The sequence below is a fragment of the Leguminivora glycinivorella genome, chromosome 4 (assembly GCF_023078275.1).
Source record: "Leguminivora glycinivorella isolate SPB_JAAS2020 chromosome 4, LegGlyc_1.1, whole genome shotgun sequence".
Taxonomy (NCBI): Eukaryota; Metazoa; Arthropoda; class Insecta; order Lepidoptera; family Tortricidae; genus Leguminivora; species Leguminivora glycinivorella.
Genome location: NC_062974.1, coordinates 2,350,040 through 2,370,607, shown reverse-complemented (window position 1 = coordinate 2,370,607; position 20,568 = coordinate 2,350,040). Strand labels below are relative to the sequence as shown.

The window sequence follows — 20,568 nt, the reverse complement described above, 5'->3', positions numbered from 1 at the left end:
TGAAAGAAGTTTTTAATTCTCGATTGAAATGGAAGCATGACATCAAACATTACTTACCTATACCCTATACCTATACTCAAAAAATTTAGTAACTCACTGTGCCTTCAAAAATTTAATAACCTACTGTTCCTTCCTTCTTACAGAATATGTAAATTAACGTCAATACTAGTAAATTTTAATCGTTTTGTGATTCTATAGAATCTATAGTATCTGTAATACAAATGTAGTTCTTAAACTACATTTGTATTACAGATACTATAGATTCTATTGTGACACTATAAGGCTCGGCCACACATGCGCGTTTTAAAATCGTAGATGGAGCGTCAGCCGGAGCGCAATGATAGCGGTGCGCCGCGCCGGACGAACGCTGCCGTTGCGCCCAGCGGACGCCGTCGGGAACTAACGAGCGCTGATTGCGCGTTTCGCTCCGCTGACGCTACGTTATCAAAACTCTTTATGAAAAAAAAAAATGAAATTAAAATGAAATATTTATTTTTCAAGTAGGCATATTACAATGCGGCGGCTATGTGTGACGGAGTTAACAGATGACGATGACCATTTACCCCGACTTAGAAAACTGATTTGTACTTGATACTTGCCATATTTATTGATTGTCATAACCCCATATCAAACGGCTCCCAGCGATTATTATTTACCCAACCGTAGCATACTTAACTTACGAGCCACCCTTCCCCAATTAAGACAACACATTAAGGCGTACCCGCAGAACATACATTATTAACCCCGTGTACAGTCAGCAACCAAGCTGTGAACACAGACAAAAATATATATACACATCTGAATCTACAGGAAATAAAGTTCTGTATAAATATTTTTGGCACTTCGGCTATAGCTTTGTTGCTGACTGTACGTGACCATTAAATATCTGCTGAAAATCTCATGAGCATTTCTTTTTTTTTCGCCACTTTAATGAAATGTGATATTTAAAAAAAAATGCTATTTCTACTCAGAAGCACTAGCTTTTTCAATCCTAGTGGTTAAAAAAAATGTCCCATACGATTTTTTCTTATTTTGTTACCATTTTCCGTACATGTTGTGTGGGGTAACAAAAGAAAAAAGTAACAAAAATGTATGGAAATTCTTGGAGACTTTTTGTCTCCCAGTGAGATTGAAAAGTACTCGTGATTCTGAGTAAATGGACCTAAAATTCCCTAAAAAAAATTAAATTAAAAAAATGGCAAAAAAAAAGAAATGCTCTACATATTTGAAAACGCCTCTATTGTCAAGACGTTAGAGTGCATAATATTTATAATATATTTGTGAGAGCTTTGGTAGTTCCGATATATCTGGCTGTACGTGACCCTCTTAATGTTCTCTGACGTCATAAAATCATTGAGCACAAAATAAGGTAGCTTTCAAAATACACGTATTTATAAGTCTCGATAAGATATAGATAACTATCAAAGAGGATCGAGTATTATAGAGAGTTCCTGGCAAAGTAAAATGTGTAATCACAGTCCACAGACTGCCATCTCTCGACACCAGCTTAAAACTTTTGAACCTAAGTTTTGACAATTTGGCTCATATTCTTAGCTTGATATGTGTTAAAATGTCAAATATTAATATTAGCGCCATCTAGCCGAGCGTTCCCGAAAGGTGGAACGCCATTTAGGCCACCGTACCTTTTTCTCTAGGGCTTTGAGGTACGTTTTCTTCTTAGACTTTATCCGCCTATACGGAGTTACATATGTCTTCGTAGTTGTACATGTACATTGCTTCCTAAATTTAGTTGGTGATTTCCTCTTTATACAATACGGAATAAGGTTGTTTTAACATTGGCAACGTGAAGTGAGATACTATACTGAGATAAATATTGGACCAGTCGCCTTCAAATATATCGGAACGGGCAAAGTGTTCATAAATATCGAAACTTGCACTTTAACGGTTTAGTAATAGAGGCGTATTCAGATATTTCTGACCATTTTCCCCGCTCCGATATACACCGTGTTTTTTTCCCGTTAAATTCGACATGTCGTTAGGTTCGTTATCAGGAACCACCCTGTATAACACTTTTAGTTAAATTCGCAAAACAATTTTTTTCATCGTTTTCATACATAATAAATGAATTAATTAGTGTGAGAGACCCTTAAGTTAGTGTCAAGTGATTGACGGCACATGTCAAAACAAATAACATTGGGAAGTGGAAAAGGCTGTCACACACGTGTTCAGTAATTACTTTTATTTTCTTAATAACTCGATAATTAAGACGCTAGTTTCTTAGAGAAAGTAATTGTATTTAATCTGAAGAAACATCCCTTAAAGTTAGCGGAATTCAATAAAACAGGGTGTATGTGGCGACGGTACCTTATTAATAATTCAAGGCGCATATACACTTTATCAAATAAGTTTGTATATGTCTTATTTATAGGCGTTGAGTAAACTCGATCGGAGCCCGAGTTTCTCATTTTCGAGGGAAAATCGAGTCGATATTGATTTTACCAGTATCTTAAATTTTATAGGTAGGTATGTGTGTGAAGAAACGAGTAATATTTATAATTGAGTTTTATTAAAATTACCCTTAAAGAATAGACTATACCAGATTCCCTAATGACACAGTATAAGAAATAGTACTACCGTACAGTATGGCCACTCCCGCTCCCCGCTGATAGCGCCGCCCACCCCCTCTCGGTTACCTCACAGTTACCGCCTGTCAAAAACGCGAACCGTCAACCTGTCATATCTCACTCATACAAGCATGGTACGCGTTCACCTACACGAGCTTAGAATGTGTGCTAGGAACGCGCCTCTTTCATATATTTGATCGCCAGTGTCCGAGATGTGCTAATGACGTATAGCCATACGCCAGTGTAGCCACACTCTAGAAAAAAATCCATACTAATATTATTAATGGGAAAGTGTGTGTGTCTCTTTATTTGTCCGTTCTTCACGGCAAAACGGAGCGACGAATTGTCGTGATTTTTAAGTGGAAGGGATGGAGAGTGACATAGGCTACTTATTGTCTCTTTCTAACGCGAGCGAAGCCGGGGGCAAAAGCTAGTATTGCTATAAAAGTAAAAGAACTTAGGTCTAAACTCTAAATTATTCAACGTTATTCTTTACAATGACCACTGGCGCTTCTGTTGTTAATGTCGAATGTCTTTAAAAATGCCTGTCAAGTTCAGAATGGCACCTTACTGAAAATCTACCATGGGCGAATGGCACATTACTGAAAATCTACCACATTAAATCACTAGCGACATCTGTAATGAGAATATTGAACTTTTGCCCTACACGAGTGGGCTAAAATGGCTAAGCCCAACTCAGCGGGCAGCCGATTGATGTTCGATCGGACAAATAAAACACACCCTGTTGCTTTGACGACTACATAAAAAAACCGGCCAAGTGCGAGTCGGACTCGCCCACCGAGGGTTCCGTACAAACTTTCTTTCAAACTACCTAGTAAAAATAATCTCATATTTTCATATAACTCTAATGACTTGACTAGAAGACAAAAGTATAGGCACTAATGAGTATTATAGTGTATAGCGCCATCTCCCGGTCAATTTGCTAACTAATTTGGGCGACCTGGTTTTTCAGGGATAATTCTTTATAATGTTAACCGATTTAAACAGTTTTTACTTTATTGGACAGAAGATGGTTTACGTAACATCTCGTATTAATTTGAAGTACAATATACATCCGCAAGGGTGGGTAAATTGAAAGTAAAAATCTGAAAAGTTTTTTGTGAATAAAAAAAAAAGTATTCAAAATACAAACACGATTATATTTTTCCTGTAATATATAGCATAAAACCAATGTTTACTAAAATTTTCATAATTTTTCGTTGGTAAACTTCGGAGATAAGGGGGGGGAACGGTATTTTTTTTACATTTTCCTTCAAAATACTTTTTTTTTCCACAACAAAAAAAATATAAAAAATAGCTTATTTACGTTCAATTTGAGCTCTTTCCAACGATACCCCACTTGACCTAGTAATTAGAAATTTACAGTTTGCCCCCCTTTCATTTTGGCCATTTTCTACAATTAAAATTAATATATTTAAAAAAAATATACTTTCTATTTGTAGAGGTTTATAATGTTCACAACTATTCCAAATTTCAAGTTGATAGCATTAGTAGTTCTCGAGATATTTAGGAATGTGACAGACGGACAGACAGACGGACAGAGTCGCACCATAAGGGTTCCTGTTGTACCTTTTTGGTACGGAACCCTAAAAATGGCATTCGGTTTAGTCCGTCAGCTAGATCGTCCAAAAATACTGAACACATAATCTTCGCTTTTTCTAATTAATGAAAAAATACAAAGATATAGAGCATCAAAGTTCCGGAGTCCGGGCTTGTGACGTCACTTCTAAGTAAAAATTGTACCTAGGCGTGACGTCACGCGAAACTTCAACGCACTGTACCGTCGTCATTTTTTGTTTACGAGAAAAAAGAAAAAATACGTGTCTAATATTCTTTGATAATCTAACTGACGGACTAATTAGTTTTTTTAGTCGTCTCGCCTATTCAAATAAAATACAATAAAATCGAATTCTATTATTTACAATAGGGTTCTTTTTCCTTATATCAGAGTGGTACAAATAATTTGCCCCGCCCGTGTGGTGACGGGTTAAGAATTTCACCACCCCCTTTCTTCCCGTGGGTGTCGTAAAAGGCGACTGTGGGATATGGGTTAAATTGTGGCGTAGGCGAGAGGCTGGCAACCTGTCACTGCAATGTCACAGTTTCGTTTCTTTCAACCCCTTATAGATCAAGAGCCCAGGCCCGCCAGACCTTCCTCAAATTCTCAAGGATGAAACTTTGGGACAATGTAGAGTTCACATCGGCATTTAATGTGTGCATATTTTCTAGTTCGGCCCATCGGCCAATTTTTTGCTATCAAGTGATGAAGGTGAAAAAAAAAAGTGCTTACTTTCCTTAAATTCTCAAGGCTGATTTTTATATATGTGTTAGAGCACGTTGTTAGAAATTGGTTATCATCAATGCCAGACCGTTTCCGCCGGCCATAACTTTTACCAGACGCGACAAAGTTGGCAAAAAACGACTCTAACTTACCTCACTTTCTCAAGCCTGATTTTGATATATGATACGCAGGGACCTGTAACTAGACCGTTTGTAAGCAGCCAGACCAATCGGATGGACCCAACCATCCGCCAGACCGACTTAAAGTTTCGATATGAGCATTAGTAGAATTGAAATATTCCGGGTCTATAAAAGCTAAAAACTTGAATTTTCTACATTAAGCTACGTGTATATTGTATACTTGACGTAATAAGCGACTTTCAAAAATTTTACTTCTAAGGAAATAAAAAAATGAAAGTTGTAGCGGGGGTGCGCGGGGAGAGAAGGGAAACTCAATACGAAATGTGCAAGTCTTATATTACTACTACGTTTCGTTTCTTACAAAGGACGACTAAGCTGACGCGTTCCCCAACCAGTTAGTGTGAGAGTGAGAACTGGAGCGGAAGCACGTTTGTCAGACGTTATTTTAATTATAGTGCGTAGTTCCACGAGGGAAGCAGGGGACTATAATTAAATAATATCCGTAACTAAGATTCGATACATAGCAAGTCTCAAGCGGCGAGCCTAACCAAATCGGGAAAAATCTTAACACCGCGATGTACGAATCCTATGGGCCGGGGTCAGCGCCATCTAGCGGGTTTTCTGGTAACTAAACCGGTGTCGCCGCTCGGCGTTTTGGGCGATAGTAGGTCTGCGTTCGCTGCATGCTTTGTTGATGTTACAGACTCCCCCTCGGTTCCTGAAGACGACCCGGCGAAGAGAACCGAAATATGGTCTGAGTTGGGGTGGTTGAATTCATGGCCGGGCTTTACAGGGGAAGAGCCTACGAGAGCGTTAAGTGCTCCATGGCTTCGATGAGTGCTTGGACTTGTGTTTCAGAGGAGATGTCGAGTTCGCAGATCGAGGAGTCCGGGAACAAGTTCGCTGAGTCAGGAGACAGCGTAACCTGTTGTTCCTCGATCTGGCGGCACGCGTCCTCGAAAAGGGCATCTTCTATCAGTTGGTGCCCGTCGAATGCGACGACGTTCCGTTCGTCGTATGTTTTGCGCTTGACTGGCGCAAGGTCAATCCTGTATAAGGGTCCATATGCCTGGTTGACTTGGGTCGTTCGGCTGGCTTCTGGTTCCGCAGGTGTAGTCATCCCAGCAGAGTGGCTTACAGCCGCAGATTTGAAGCTAGCGAAGTCTTCGCTATATAGTTCTTGCGGATTGGTTTCGTCCCCCTTGAACCACCAAGTGAACTGTGGCAGGTCCAAAACCATATGCCCATCCTGTATGAAACCTACTCCTAAGAGGGTGCGGTGGTGTCGAGATTCCGGCATCGCCAGGAACATGGTTCGGATCAGCCGGCCACCTAGCTCGACTTCGGCGACGGTCGACAGGACGGGTCGGCGCTGGGGAATCCCATCTCCCAGGGTTATGATAGCGTATCCTGAATTGAAGGTACAGCCCGTTTTACGCAGATGGTGAAAGAGCTCAGGAGATGCAAGGGTAGACTTGGCACATGTATCCACTAGTGCCCCTTCTGTTTTGCCCTTTATTGTGATGAACACCAGCGGCCTTTCTCGTGCGTCCAGTTGAACTCCAAGTGCGTCAAAACTGGTTCCAGCAACGGCGGCGGCACTCCCCCTAGACTTGTGGCACGTGGGGCAGTTGCTCCTAACGACACCAGGAGCGCCACACCCGTAACAGGTGAATTTAGGAAACGTGGCGACGGCAGAAGTGGTACTCGGCAGAGCTGAAGACTGCACGACGGCGACAGGTGAGTGGGATGTAGTCGTTCCGGATGCGGCTTGCTCATCGGCCCTTTGCTTCTTGCGGCATTCGTCTATGGTATGGCCGGGCAGCTTGCAGTAACGACAGCGCTGCTTGTTTCTCCTCTGTGAGGTCTCAGGAGCTTGTGCCGGTTCTGGTAGTGAGGCCATCGATGTGGAGGAAGGCACTGCTGCTGTCGAGACGCAAGAGGTAGAGTTGGCAGTTTTCCAGGTGTCACGTAATCGCTCTGCGGCTACGGCATCTTCCAGGAACTTGTCATACGTAGTAAATGACGTTCGTGGGACCTTTTCCTGGATGTAGGGCGTGAGGAGACCGTAAATGAGGTCCAGCTGCTGGGTCTCTAGGAATTCTGGACGAGGTAACAGTGAGAACAGCATGCGTTTCTTGGACACAAAAGCCTCTGTTGTCTCATCGGCTTTTTGTTTGACGCTCGTGATCTCCATGCATATGAGGTACGCTGGTTTCTTGGGTGCGAAGGTCCTACGCAAGCGTTCTTGGAAATCTTCCCAGGTGACGACCTTGTCCTTCATTCCCTGCCACCAAGTCGCTGCGGCATCCTTAAGGAGGAGCGGGAGACCCGTGAGAGCGTCCTGATCCGATATGCGCTCGGCACGCTTGTATGTATTGACGGCAGCCAAGAATGCCTCTACGACGTCGGTTTCCTTCGTCCCGTCATAAGTGAGCGTGCAACGCGTCAGGGACCCAGGCTTCGGTGCCATGGCCGCCATCATACGTTCGAACTGTTCTTCCGTCAGTGACACTGCCATGTTCGCGGGCTTCCTCGGTTTCCGTACTGCTCGTGCTGGTTTGGTTACCAGTCTAGGTCCTGAAGGTCTGCGCTCCGGTGAGGTAGTTGAAGGCTTGGATGGCGGTGTAGACACCTCTGGCTTCGGTTCGTCCTTCATAGATTCCGATGGCACCTCCAGCAATGTGCGCGTGAGTTCGCTACGCCTAACGTTGGGCTGCCAGTTTGTAGCGGGGGTGCGCGGGGAGAGAAGGGAAACTCAATACGAAATGTGCAAGTCTTATATTACTACTACGTTTCGTTTCTTACAAAGGACGACTAAGCTGACGCGTTCCCCAACCAGTTAGTGTGAGAGTGAGAACTGGAGCGGAAGCACGTTTGTCAGACGTTATTTTAATTATAGTGCGTAGTTCCACGAGGGAAGCAGGGGACTATAATTAAATAATATCCGTAACTAAGATTCGATACATAGCAAGTCTCAAGCGGCGAGCCTAACCAAATCGGGAAAAATCTTAACACCGCGATGTACGAATCCTATGGGCCGGGGTCAGCGCCATCTAGCGGGTTTTCTGGTAACTAAACCGGTGTCGCCGCTCGGCGTTTTGGGCGATAGTAGGTCTGCGTTCGCTGCATGCTTTGTTGATGTTACAAAGTTTATATGTGGTGCAAGATTAATTTTAAGCTATGAATTTTATTTACACTGCGTAAGTACATGTGTATTTTATTATAAATATAACTTTTACCAGACGCGACAAAGTTGGCAAAAAACGACTCTAACTTACCTCATTTTCTCAAGCCTGATTATGGTATATGATACGCAGGGACCTGTAACCAGACCGTTTGTAAGCAGCCAGACCAATCGGATGGACCCAACCATCCGCCAGACCGACTTAAAGTTTCGATATGAGCATTAGTAGAATTGAAATATTCCGGGTCTATAAAAGCTAAAAACTTGAGTTTTCTACATTAAGCTACGTGTATATTGTATACTTGACGTAATAAGCGACTTTCAAAAATTTTAGCTTAAATAAAATTCATAGCTTAAAATTAATCTTGCACCACATATAAACTTTAATTTTTTTATTTCCTTAGAAGTAAAATTTTTGAAAGTCGCTTATTACGTCAAGTATACAATATACACGTAGCTTAATGTAGAAAACTCAAGTTTTTAGCTTTTATAGACCCGGAATATTTCAATTCTACTAATGCTCATATCGAAACTTTAAGTCGGTCTGGCGGATGGTTGGGTTCATCCGATTGGTCTGGCTGCTTACAAACGGTCTGGTTACAGGTATATACCAAAATCAGGCTTGATGTAAATAAAGCCTTTTTGCTACCTATTCAGCCTACAACTCTTGTGAGTGTCTATGACATGGCCATGACTTTGACAGCTGTATTTTTCACATAAAATGTCAAAGGCTTTATTCTATAAATAACGTTACATTGTAAATCGTTTAAAATATAAAGATAGGGAATAATAGCATTAAATGTTGTTTCTCTTTTTTTAGGTAAGTGTTTTGGTTGTTACATGTTCAATGTGCATTATAATTTAAATATCTTTGTTTGTGCCTAATAAAACATTCTCTTTTTTTAGAGCAACAACTTTCGTTATTATTTTAGAAGAAGATAACATATTATAAAACAACATTTGTACGGCTATTAAACAACAATGGAAAAACTGAAATTCGAATTTGTTGTTAAAGCGGGCGAAGATCCAAAAACAAATGTCTGCTGCATTACGTCAATTATAGACACGGACAAAAATATTTATTTGATGCCGGAGAAACTGCAACCAGTGAGACTGCATGAAATGATTTCTAAAACCGCGGCATATGAGAGAGTCAAACTTACGTTACAAAAAAGACACGATAAGAGACAGGTATGGATATCACTGACACCAGAACAGATGAAAGTTTATTTGGACGAAGACGGAAATATGCAGTTTAAAAATTATTTATTAGAAGAAATGACACTTGAACCTCCATTACAGACGCAAGCTACGGGTATCTCGGAAGAGGCTTTGGCAAAGATTTTACAAAATTTTACTGATAATAAGAGGGACATATCCAAAAACTACAACATAAAGAAGCTAACAGAAAAGATGGTTTTAGAAAAGTTTACAAACAAAACAACAAATGCAAATCAATGGCTTACTACTTTTGAAACCGAATGCCATCGAGTAGCAATTGAAGAAGATACTCAGAAAATTGAGGCGCTTAGGCTGTTTTTAGAAGATTGCTGTTTGGATTGGTACCGGTCAATGATAATTAAACATACAATAGACTCGGACTGGACGCAATGGAAGAAAATGTTTTGTGAAACTTTTGCGGACAAAGGTTGGTCGCCGGTCAGGTATGCAATGTTCTTTAAATATAGACAGGGATCATTACTTGAATATGCTATAAAAAAAGAAAGGCTTCTGCTAGAGATCAATAAAAATATGGATAAATCTACGTTGATAGACCTTATTGCTACAGGGCTACCAATATTTGTAGCTGATAGAATAGACAGAGAAGATCTTAAGGAAACGGAGGATTTATTTAACAATCTTAGAGGTTTAGAGCACCTAGTGAGCAAGAAGATTTGGGAAAGGAAGCCGGTGAGTTTAGAAAATAAGGGTAAGGAGAATAAGAATGGAAAAGATTATCATCCATGTAGAATTTGCGAAAAAGAAAATAAGGGAAACCGGTATCATCCTGAATCTCTATGCTGGTTTAAAAATAAAAATAGTGATGGGCCGAAACGAGAGCAGATAAGAAGTGTTAACCATTCAGAGTTGGAGGTAGAATTAAATGAAATTGATCCAAAAAACTAGTTATTCTGCCATTAATTAAAACAAAGCTAGTGTTAAATAATACTTTACATCTTTTTGGAATCTATGATTCAGGATCAAATGTATCTTTAATAAGTTCGAAGTTATTACGTTTTAAAAATAATTCTATTAATAATAACGGTGTAACTGCTAGCTTGAAAACAATTAATGGCGTTAAAAATCCTATAGGAATGGTAACTTTAAATATAAAGATTTTTGATATGGAACATGACGTTAATGTGTTCGTTATAGATGAGACAAACTTTGACTATGATTTCTTGATTGGGTTAGATTGTATAAAACAATTCCACCTTAACCAACACGACACTTTGGAAATTTCACAAAATACACGGATGTTAGGAAACCTAGAAAGTGACCAAGGTAAAAACCCCGGAAGAGCTATAATGTATCCCGATGTAGGTTTCGAAATAGAAGAAAAACAAAATAATGGCTTAAAAGATAGTGATTTATCTATAAAAGAAGAGATTCAAAATAAAAAAGAAAAGATATATGAAATAAACTTTAATGAACACATAGAGGTTAAAAACTTCGATGCTGTAGTGAGTCATCTGACTTCGCAGCAGCAATCTGAAATAGATGAATTGATTAATAGATATAAACCACTTTTTGCAAAAGATAAGTTTGATATAGGTACGGTGAAAGATTATGAGGCACACATTGACCTCCAAATAGATAAATATTGTAGCAAAAGACCTTATAGGTGCACAATTGAAGATAGAAAAGAAATAGAACAGCAGGTGTCACAGCTATTACAAAAAAACTTGATTGAGGAATCTTATAGCCCTTTCGCCGCTCCGGTAACATTGGCATATAAAAAAGAAGACGGGAGAAAAACTAGGTTATGTATAGATTTCCGAGATCTAAATAAAATCGTGGTTCCTCAATCACAACCGTTTCCATTAATTGAAGACTTGATGATTAAAACTAGGAAGTGTAAATTTTTCTCAACCTTAGACGTAAATTCAGCATTTTGGTCAATCCCTATGAAGGTTGAGGATAGGAAAAAAACTGCTTTTGTCACTCAAGAAGGGCATTACCAATGGACATGTCTTCCATTTGGTTTGAAGACGTCACCTGCCATATTTCAAAGAGTCCTTAGTAGCATTATAAGAAAACATGGTTTATCAGAATTCACAGTGAATTACATTGACGATATTTTGATATTTTCGGAAACATTTGCAGATCACATCAAACACTTGTCTTTACTTTTAGAGGCAATATCAAAGGAAGGGTTTAGACTGAAGTTTTCAAAATGTAACTTTGCTCAAGATTCCGTCAAGTATTTAGGGCACGTGATACAAAACAATACGATTTCTCCACTTAAGGATAATTTAATTGCAATTAGAGATTTCCCGACACCAAAAACACAAAAAAATGTTCGTCAATTTTTGGGTAAAATTAACTTTTACGGAAAATATGTTCCAAACATATCTATTATATTAGACCCTTTACATAATCTGTTAAGAAAAGGACAGGCATTTATTTGGTCCGAAAGTTGCCAAAAATCCTTCGAGACCATTAAGCAACTATTATGTTCAAAACCTATTTTAGCAATATTTGACCCAGATCTACCAATACATATTTACACGGATGCATCAATCCAAGGCATAGGAGCGATATTAAAACAACCACAAAATAATACAGAAGAAAAACCTTGCGCATATTTTTCAAGAAAATTAAATGACACACAGAAAAAGAAGAAAGCGATATACCTTGAATGTTTGGCGATAAAGGAAGCAGTAAAATATTGGCAATATTGGCTCATAGGGAAGAAATTTACTGTTTTCTCAGATCACAAACCACTGGAAAAGATGAATATTAAGGCTAGGACAGATGAAGAATTAGGAGACCTAACATATTATCTGTCACAATTTAATTTTGAAGTCGTTTATTCTCCAGGGAAATACAACGTAGAAGCAGATTGTTTGAGTAGGAATCCGGTGTTAGAACCAAGTGAAAATCAAGATGAAATACTAAAAATTGTAAATTTCATTCAATTAAAAGACATTATAGACGATCAAGGTAAAAATGAAGAAATAAAAAGAAATAGAGACAAATTGAAGTTAAAAGATAACGTATACTATAAAAATATTAGAAAAAAAGATAAAATTATATTAACAGAAGATTTTTGTAAAATAGTGATTGAAAATACACATAATTATTACTGTCACTTAGGCATAAAGCAAATGGAAACAAAGATTAAACCATTTTATGTGGCAAAAAATTTATCTAAACATATCAGAGAGTTTTGTGACAACTGCGAAATATGTATAAAAAATAAGTCAAGAGGAAAATATAAATATGGATTAATGTCACACTTGGGTCCTGCTACATCCCCATTCGAAATTGTGTCTATAGATACTATTGGTGGATTTGGTGGCTCACGCTCTACAAAAACATATCTACATTTACTTGTAGACCACTTTACTAGACATGCCTATATTTTAACATCTAAAACACAGAATGCTAACGATTTTATAAAACTTATTCAAAAAGTTCCACAGAACAGTAAAATTGGTTTGATTTTATCTGATCAATACCCAGGTATAAATTCAAGAGAATTCAAACTTTATTTAGAAAATGAAGATATACCCATTGTGTTCACTGCAGTGAATGCTCCATTTTCCAATGGATTAAACGAACGGTTAAACCAAACTTTGGTCAACAAAATCCGTTGCAAAATTAATGAAAGAAAGGATAAACTAGCATGGACTACTATTGCTCACGAATGTACGCAAAGATATAATGAAACTGAACACACAGTGACAGGGTTTTCCCCGAAATATTTATTAGAAGGACAAAATGTGGATATTTTACCGAAAGAATTGAAACAAAGAGGAACGTGGAAGAACTTATTAGAAGACAGAGAAATTGCGTTGGAAAATACAATAAAGTCACATAATTATAATAAAAAACAATTTGATAAAAATAGGAAAATATGTGAGTTCAAAATAGGAGATTTAGTTTATGTTGAAAATGGAAACCGCTTAAATAGAAAGAAACTCGATGAAATAAAGGTAGGGCCATATAAAATCATTGAAAAAATATCAGACTCCATCTATAAAATAAACACGGGCCACAAGAAATTAGAGTCGAATTTTTTTCACATAACGAAACTTGTTCCGTTATCAAAATAATTTAATTAGTTGTGTAAATGATATAATGTGTTTTCTCATAAATATCATAATGAGATATTTATGAGACTGGGAGGGGGAGATGTAAATAAAGCCTTTTTGCTACCTATTCAGCCTACAACTCTTGTGAGTGTCTATGACATGGCCATGACTTTGACAGCTGTATTTTTCACATAAAATGTCAAAGGCTTTATTCTATAAATAACGTTACATTGTAAATCGTTTAAAATATAAAGATAGGGAATAATAGCATTAAATGTTGTTTCTCTTTTTTTAGGTAAGTGTTTTGGTTGTTACATGTTCAATGTGCATTATAATTTAAATATCTTTGTTTGTGCCTAATAAAACATTCTCTTTTTTTAGAGCAACAACTTTCGTTATTATTTTAGAAGAAGATAACATATTATATTTATAATAAAATACAAATAATTTAATAGAAATGCTGTGATATATCGTGTTCAGTAAAGAGCGTAGCCGTGTTTGCATAGAAAATCGGCCCTTTCGCCAAATGTTCACTGTAATTTTTTTTAAAGAGCTCTCATGACAAATATTATTTACTGTAAGTTTGAGGTTTCTATCTTTTTTATTTTCTGAGATATGATTTTTTTATTAATTTACATAATATCCATTTTTTTCAACATTGGGTAATGCGATTCACTTGAACTTTTGGGACAATAATATACATGTAATGACTCACATGTTCTAGCAATAATTTTTAATAGTGCCGAAAAAAATCTTGGCTTAAAGTAGGAAACAAAACTTCAGTATTTTTTTTCTCGCTTTTTAGAAAAGCGACACCTACAGTTCTTTGTCAAGTAATTGCTTATATAAAGGCCTGCAACATATATTTTTTTTTTCAAAATAATCCAGTAGGTACTTCATACTAGAAAATGGAATAATAAAGGATACTACCCATACCGCAAACGAGCTACACAGTAAATAGGTGAATTTTAGTCGTAATACCTTTATGAAGGCAATCTTCCAGTACCAATATTGTTAATAATAAAGAGGTTTGCGACTAAAATTCACCTATTTACTGTGTAGCTCGTTTGCGGTATGGTATGCGGGTATCCTTTATTATTCCATTTTCTAGTATGAAGTACCTCCTGGATTATTTTGAAAAAAATATATATTGCGGGCCTTTATATAAGCAATTACTTGACAAAGAACTATAGGTGTCGCTTTTCTAAAAAGCGAGAAAAAAAATACTGAAGATTTGTTTCCTACTTTAAGCCAAGATTTTTTTCGGCACTATTAAATATTATTGCTAGAACATGTGAGTCATTACATGTATATTATTGTCCCAAAAGTTCAAGTGAATCGCATTAGCCAATGTTGAAAAAATGGATAATATGTAAATTAATAAAAAAATCATATCTCAGAAAATAAAAAAGATAGAAACCTCAAACTTACAGTAAATAATATTTGTCACGAGAGCTCTTTAAAAAAAAATTACAGTGAACATTTGGCGAAAGGGCCGATTTTCTATGCAAACACGGCTACGCTCTTTGTGTTTTTGTATGTACATAAATCAGTGGAATCCTTTGCTTTGAGCACTGAGGAAGTAATTTCGTTGTAAGGAAATGATGGGTGGTGAATATGGAAGCGGCGGGGAGAAAAATCGAATTTTGTTTCCTGTCAATCGGTGAGGAAAATAAGTGTAGGCAACATTTGTACGGAAAAGAGTTTTTCACTGGCGAGTGGAAAACATTTGTATTTTAGTTAGTTAGTTTCATAATATTAGTGTAGGTAAGTACAGTCAACCGGGGTGGCTTTAAAACGCAGGGGCGACTTTGAATTTAGTTTTAAAGGCATACTGTAAGCAAATTCGCGATTATATATGGTAGATTTACAAGAATATTTATTGATCTATCTAGTTACATGAACGGTTTCAGTAAATAATGACTATGGTTAATTTTAAGGCCGTTCAAATACCAACAAAGCAGCCCCAAATTTTCCTAAAGTCACCCCGGTTGAGGTACTTAAAAACTTAAGACGTGTACCACCGTTACCGGGTGGTTTAAGGGTCCAGGGTATTAGCCGCGAAAAAGACGCGCTGAACGCGTTGGTTCGATTCCGGTCTTGGCTACTGGGGACTTGGTAAATTAGTTGGTAAGTATTTAGGGTTATACATATACTAATCTTGTCCAAGTTTATATAACCGAAAAGAACAAGTCGCGCTTTAAAAACGTTAAAGTCATAAATAACTATTAGATATTCTCTATATATATTTATCATCGTAATTGCAGTATAAAGTCCCAAGTTTGAATATTAATAATGTGTACAGACGCAGTGAAGTTTCTGAGACAACAGAAGGGCAGATACGAAAATCTGTGGACTGGCACGATCCCCACGTCTCAACTTTATAACTACTTGCGAATACATTATTATTATTAACCTTTTATCTTCGTCTTCAATCTTAAAGGTTCGGCCACACGTAGGGCGTTATGATAGTGTAGCGTCAGCGGAGCGGAATGCAAGCGCATTCAGAGCGGCGCATGCGATCCGCACTCTGTGCTAAGCCGGGCGCCAGGCGCCCTCTAACTTAACGTGTCAGGCGAAGCCCGACGCACGCATTCCTAAAGGGCGCCGCTTAAAGTGTTGGGCGAAGCGATTCGCTTTGAAAACGCTCGCAATCTGCTCCGTCCGGCGCACCGCCATCATTGCGCTACGCTAACGCTGCGCTGAGCTTTAAAGCTGTGTACATCATAAACTGAAATAGATACCATATACTTACTAAAAAATAACCTAACTACAAACTTTAAATTTTGAAAAAACCCCGACGTAGTAGACCGATTCTCATGAAACATAGCTAAGAACACTCCCGACTAACTCAGCTTTCAAACAAAAACTAAATCTAAATCGGTTCATCCGTTCGGGAGCTACGATGGCACAGACAGACAGACACGTCAACTTATAACACCCCGTCTTTTTTGCGTCGGTACCTACATTTAGTGAAAATGTCTCTTACAGATTGTAATCAATCAATTAAATTAAATATAATTAAGAATCTAATAATGTATAAATGGAAAATGGAAAATATTAAAAAAGACTGTTGTAATCGCTCATGCAGCGAGATGATATTACTTTACAAAGATGCGATGCGGGGTGGGTTGTTTGACTAATTTAGGTAGTATGTTAAGGTTTTTTATTGTTAAGGTTTTTTTTTTATTAGTATTATGTTTTAAACCTAGTATTAAATAGTTAAGTATTATACGTGTAAACCTAAAATCTTATGTTCATGTCAATAAAATTTGTATTCTTTACAAAGAGATAAAAAGTAGGTATATTACAAAAAAAGCAGTACAAAAAAAGGATAGCTAGTAGTCCCTTTTGAGTCAGTAAGTATATCGCTTTATCCATAAACCTATTTACCACTTGTGCGCGTAAAAACCGGATTCTACCGGCTCGACCATTCAAGATACTTAGCTGCTTATGCCACAGGACGAAACCAACTCATTTTCCAGCAGATAATTAATTTTAGCAGAAAAACAAGGTTTTCTAACAGATGGAATTGCATTTACAATAGTGAAGGAAAGTCATAATTTCAAAGATTTATTGAACACTACATAGGCTCGCATTAGAAAGAGACAAAAAGTAGCTTATGTCACTTTCCATACCTTCAACTATCTCCACTTAAAAAATCACGTCAATTTGTCGCTCCGCTTTGCCGTGAAAGACGGACAAACAAACAGACACACACACTTTCCTATTTATAATATTAGTACGGATAAAAAGCATACATACAATAACCTCAAAATTAAAATTTTGAAAAAACCCCCGACCGCGACGTAGTAGACCGATTTTCATGAAACATAGCTAAGAACACTCCCGACTAACTCAGCTTTCAGACAACAAAACTAAATCTACATCCACAGCCACAGACAGACACACACACAGACAGACAGACAAACAGACAGACAGACAAACAGACGGACAGACAGACAGACAGACAGACAGACAGACAGACAGACAGACAGACGGACAGATAGACAGACACGTCAAATTTTTAACACCCAGTCGGGCGTCGGGGGTTAAAAATCAACAAGATCGTAAGCAGCTGTATTACGGCCCGGCCACGACATTGGTCTAAGCGCGACAGCGGTGAGCGGCGGCCATACGTGCCAATGAAAAGTCCCATCGCTGTGTCTCGCTCCAATATATGGCCGCCGCTCACCGCTGTCGCGCTTAGACCAATGTCGTGGCTATTAGTGTGAAACTGTGTCGCAGCTTACGCCCACCTCGGGACAAGAGGGGTTCTGCATTGTAACATTAAATGAACTGTAATAAAATTGTGGTAAAAGCGCTGGTGGCCTAGCGGTAAGAGCGTGCGACTTTCGATCCGGAGGTCGCGGGTTCGAACCCGGCTCGTACCAATGAGTTTTTCTGAACTTATGTGCGAAATGTCATTTTGATATCTGCCAGTCGCTTTTCGGTGAAGGAAAACAAACAAGAAAAAGGACTAATTCCAATAAGACCTAGTTACCCTTCGGGTTGGAAGGTCGGATGGCAGTCGCTTTCGTAAAAACTAGTGCCTACGCCAAATCTTGGGATTAGTTGTCAAAGCGGACCCCCGGCTCCCATGAGCCGTGGCAAATGCCGGGATAACGTAAGGAGGATGATTATGTAATTGTAATTTTAACAATAACCCAGTAATGGGCACTTATCGGAAATATTATTTTAGGGACTACTAAAGTTTGCCAGCAGCATAAAAAGAGTTAAAAGAACAATACAGAATAAAAAAAAAAATTTTTTGCAAAAACTCCGGACATAATGGACCGTTTTTAGGGTTCCGTAGTCAACTAGGAACCCTTATAGTTTCGCCATGTCTGTCTGTCCGTCCGTCCGTCCGTCCGTCCGTCCGTCCGTCCGTCCGTCCGTCCGTCCGTCCGCGGATAATCTCAGTAACCGTTAGCACTATAAAGCTGAAATTTGGTACCAATATGTATATCAATCACGCCAACAAAGTGCAAAAATAAAAAATGGAAAAAAATGTTTTATTAGGGTACCCCCCCTACATGTAAAGTGGGGGCTGATATTTTTTTTCATTCCAACCGCAACGTGTGATATATTGTTGGATAGGTATTTAAAAAATATTAAGGGTTTACTAAGATCGTTTTTAGATAATATTCATATTTTCGGAAATAATCGCTCCTAAAGGAAAAAAAAGTGCGTCCCCCCCCCTCTAACTTTTGAACCATATGTTTAAAAAATATGAAAAAAATCACAAAAGTATAACTTTATAAAGACTTTCTAGGAAAATTGTTTTGAACTTGATAGGTTCAGTAGTTTTTGAGAAAAATACGGAAAACTACGGAACCCTACACTGAGCGTGGCCCGACACGCTCTTGGCCGGTTTTTATCAATTTTATCAGTTGGGTCTGCTCTAGATTCGAGCGAGATGATTTCCGCTGTGCTGTGCGGAATATCATTCGGTATGCCCTATCTCCTATAAAACCCGCGTATAATGAATTTTGAACCGTCTGAAAAAAAAATGTTGTTCTTTTGCACAAAGATAAGTTTTGTACTTTGATATAAATTGTAGCAGTATTGTTAAACAATCGATCGACATAATGAGTTGAGAAGTGTTTAGTTATTCATGTATGCGCGGGCAGGAGTGCAAATAGGGCACTCTCACAAGAACCCGCACATTTCTGCCATTATACTCGCCACGGTATGAATAGCAATTTTCTTAAACTTTAGCTGGTATTATGTATATTATGCAATGGGTAGTTTATTTTAACGAACAACTAGTGGCTCTCAGAGACTTCGTGATATGTTTACAATACGTAAAAGTGGATTCTCTTTGCTATGGATACTTTGACCTTTTTAAATTTCCGCAGTCCGCAACAGGGTTGGTAAAGGGAAAGCCTGACCATAAATATAAGACTCCACGCCACTGATACATGTATAAATTCTACCGCTAAGCGTGTTAAAACTTGAATGTCTTATCCTTCTTTTACATTTTAAGCATATTGCAGAATAGTTACTCCTATTGGTTTCTTCATAGTTAACAAATTAAAATGAGGTGTTTTATCTCCAATCATGGACGGCAGTTCTCCAGTAAATGAGTTTAAGTTTAAATTTTACTTTTAAAGCCAACTGATACTTAATTAGTCAATTTTATACACCCCAAATAAAATTAGTTTGGGTTATTATAACATAGGATTGTTTCTTGTAAATTTTGGTTTCGTAAATTCTTCCTTGTCCATCATAGGAGGTTGGCAGTTTTCCGGTTCCAGTTATGGATACTCGCAAAATAACACTATTTCTTTATATCTTTGGAGTAACAAACTAGTATGTTTCATACCTTATCTCATGGTTAATGCAGTAAGTAAAACTCATTCAAGTTTACACCGAGTATTATTTTTTTATTATTTTATACATGAACTCAACTCTCTTAGCAACATTACTAAGTATTCGTCCTGATATTTTTTTCAGAAAACAGATGTCTTTTATCTTGCCGCCAAATCCTTCAGAAATAACCGAATTAAATAAAACTTCAAAATTAAGCAGCTCTATGACTCTTGTTTATGATACAATGCCGTCAGTTTTTAGAAACTAATTTTAGATACTTATTTTTAAGGATTTGTGTTTATTTTGTCCATAATGGCATCACCGTCCATTATAGGGTATTTTACATTACCACTTGTAAATTGTAACTTGTAGCTTCGAAAAATGGGACCCTGGCCAGGCTTTAGTAAAGTAGCACTATTCCATTTAGTTCTCTAATGAAGCTACACAAATCGATTGCCAAAACCTTGTCAAAACATGTCGGTTAGGGTAAATGTAGCGAATTTCGGCCTGGCGGAACTAATGACCTGTATTTACATTGGGATGTGGTCCGAGGTGTGATTGGCGGCTTGTTTGTGACGTCCCGTTAAATTTGTATTGTACGTCGTGATTCAGTGGTGTGCTGTTACATAAGGCAGAAACGAAATCTCGAATGACAAGTTTTCACACCAACTGAAAGAACGCTAAATAGAAATGTCGCTATATTCTGTAAAAGAATACACTCAAAAATAATTATTAATAAATGTTTGATTTTTTTTTACTTATATACTTTTTCATGGCG

The 20,568-nt window shown here is 37.9% G+C and overlaps 2 protein-coding genes across 2 annotated transcripts in view; both read right to left on the bottom strand.

The window, feature by feature from the left end:
- The window catches only part of LOC125225668, a 213,004-nt gene that overhangs the window by 94,449 nt on the left and 97,987 nt on the right, over window positions 1-20,568 (bottom strand). The gene's annotated exons all lie outside the window — the stretch shown is intronic.
- LOC125225667 lies at window positions 5,347-8,170 on the bottom strand. Its single transcript, XM_048129482.1, has one exon. It carries the CDS (start codon window positions 7,684-7,686, stop codon window positions 5,830-5,832), a length of 1,857 nt encoding a protein of 618 aa, XP_047985439.1. The 5' UTR covers window positions 7,687-8,170; the 3' UTR covers window positions 5,347-5,829.

Bases quoted from the DNA above. Each gene is read 5' to 3' on its own strand.
- LOC125225667 (XM_048129482.1), bottom strand. From the start codon at position 7,686: ATGAAGGACGAACCGAAGCCAGAGGTGTCTACACCGCCATCCAAGCCT.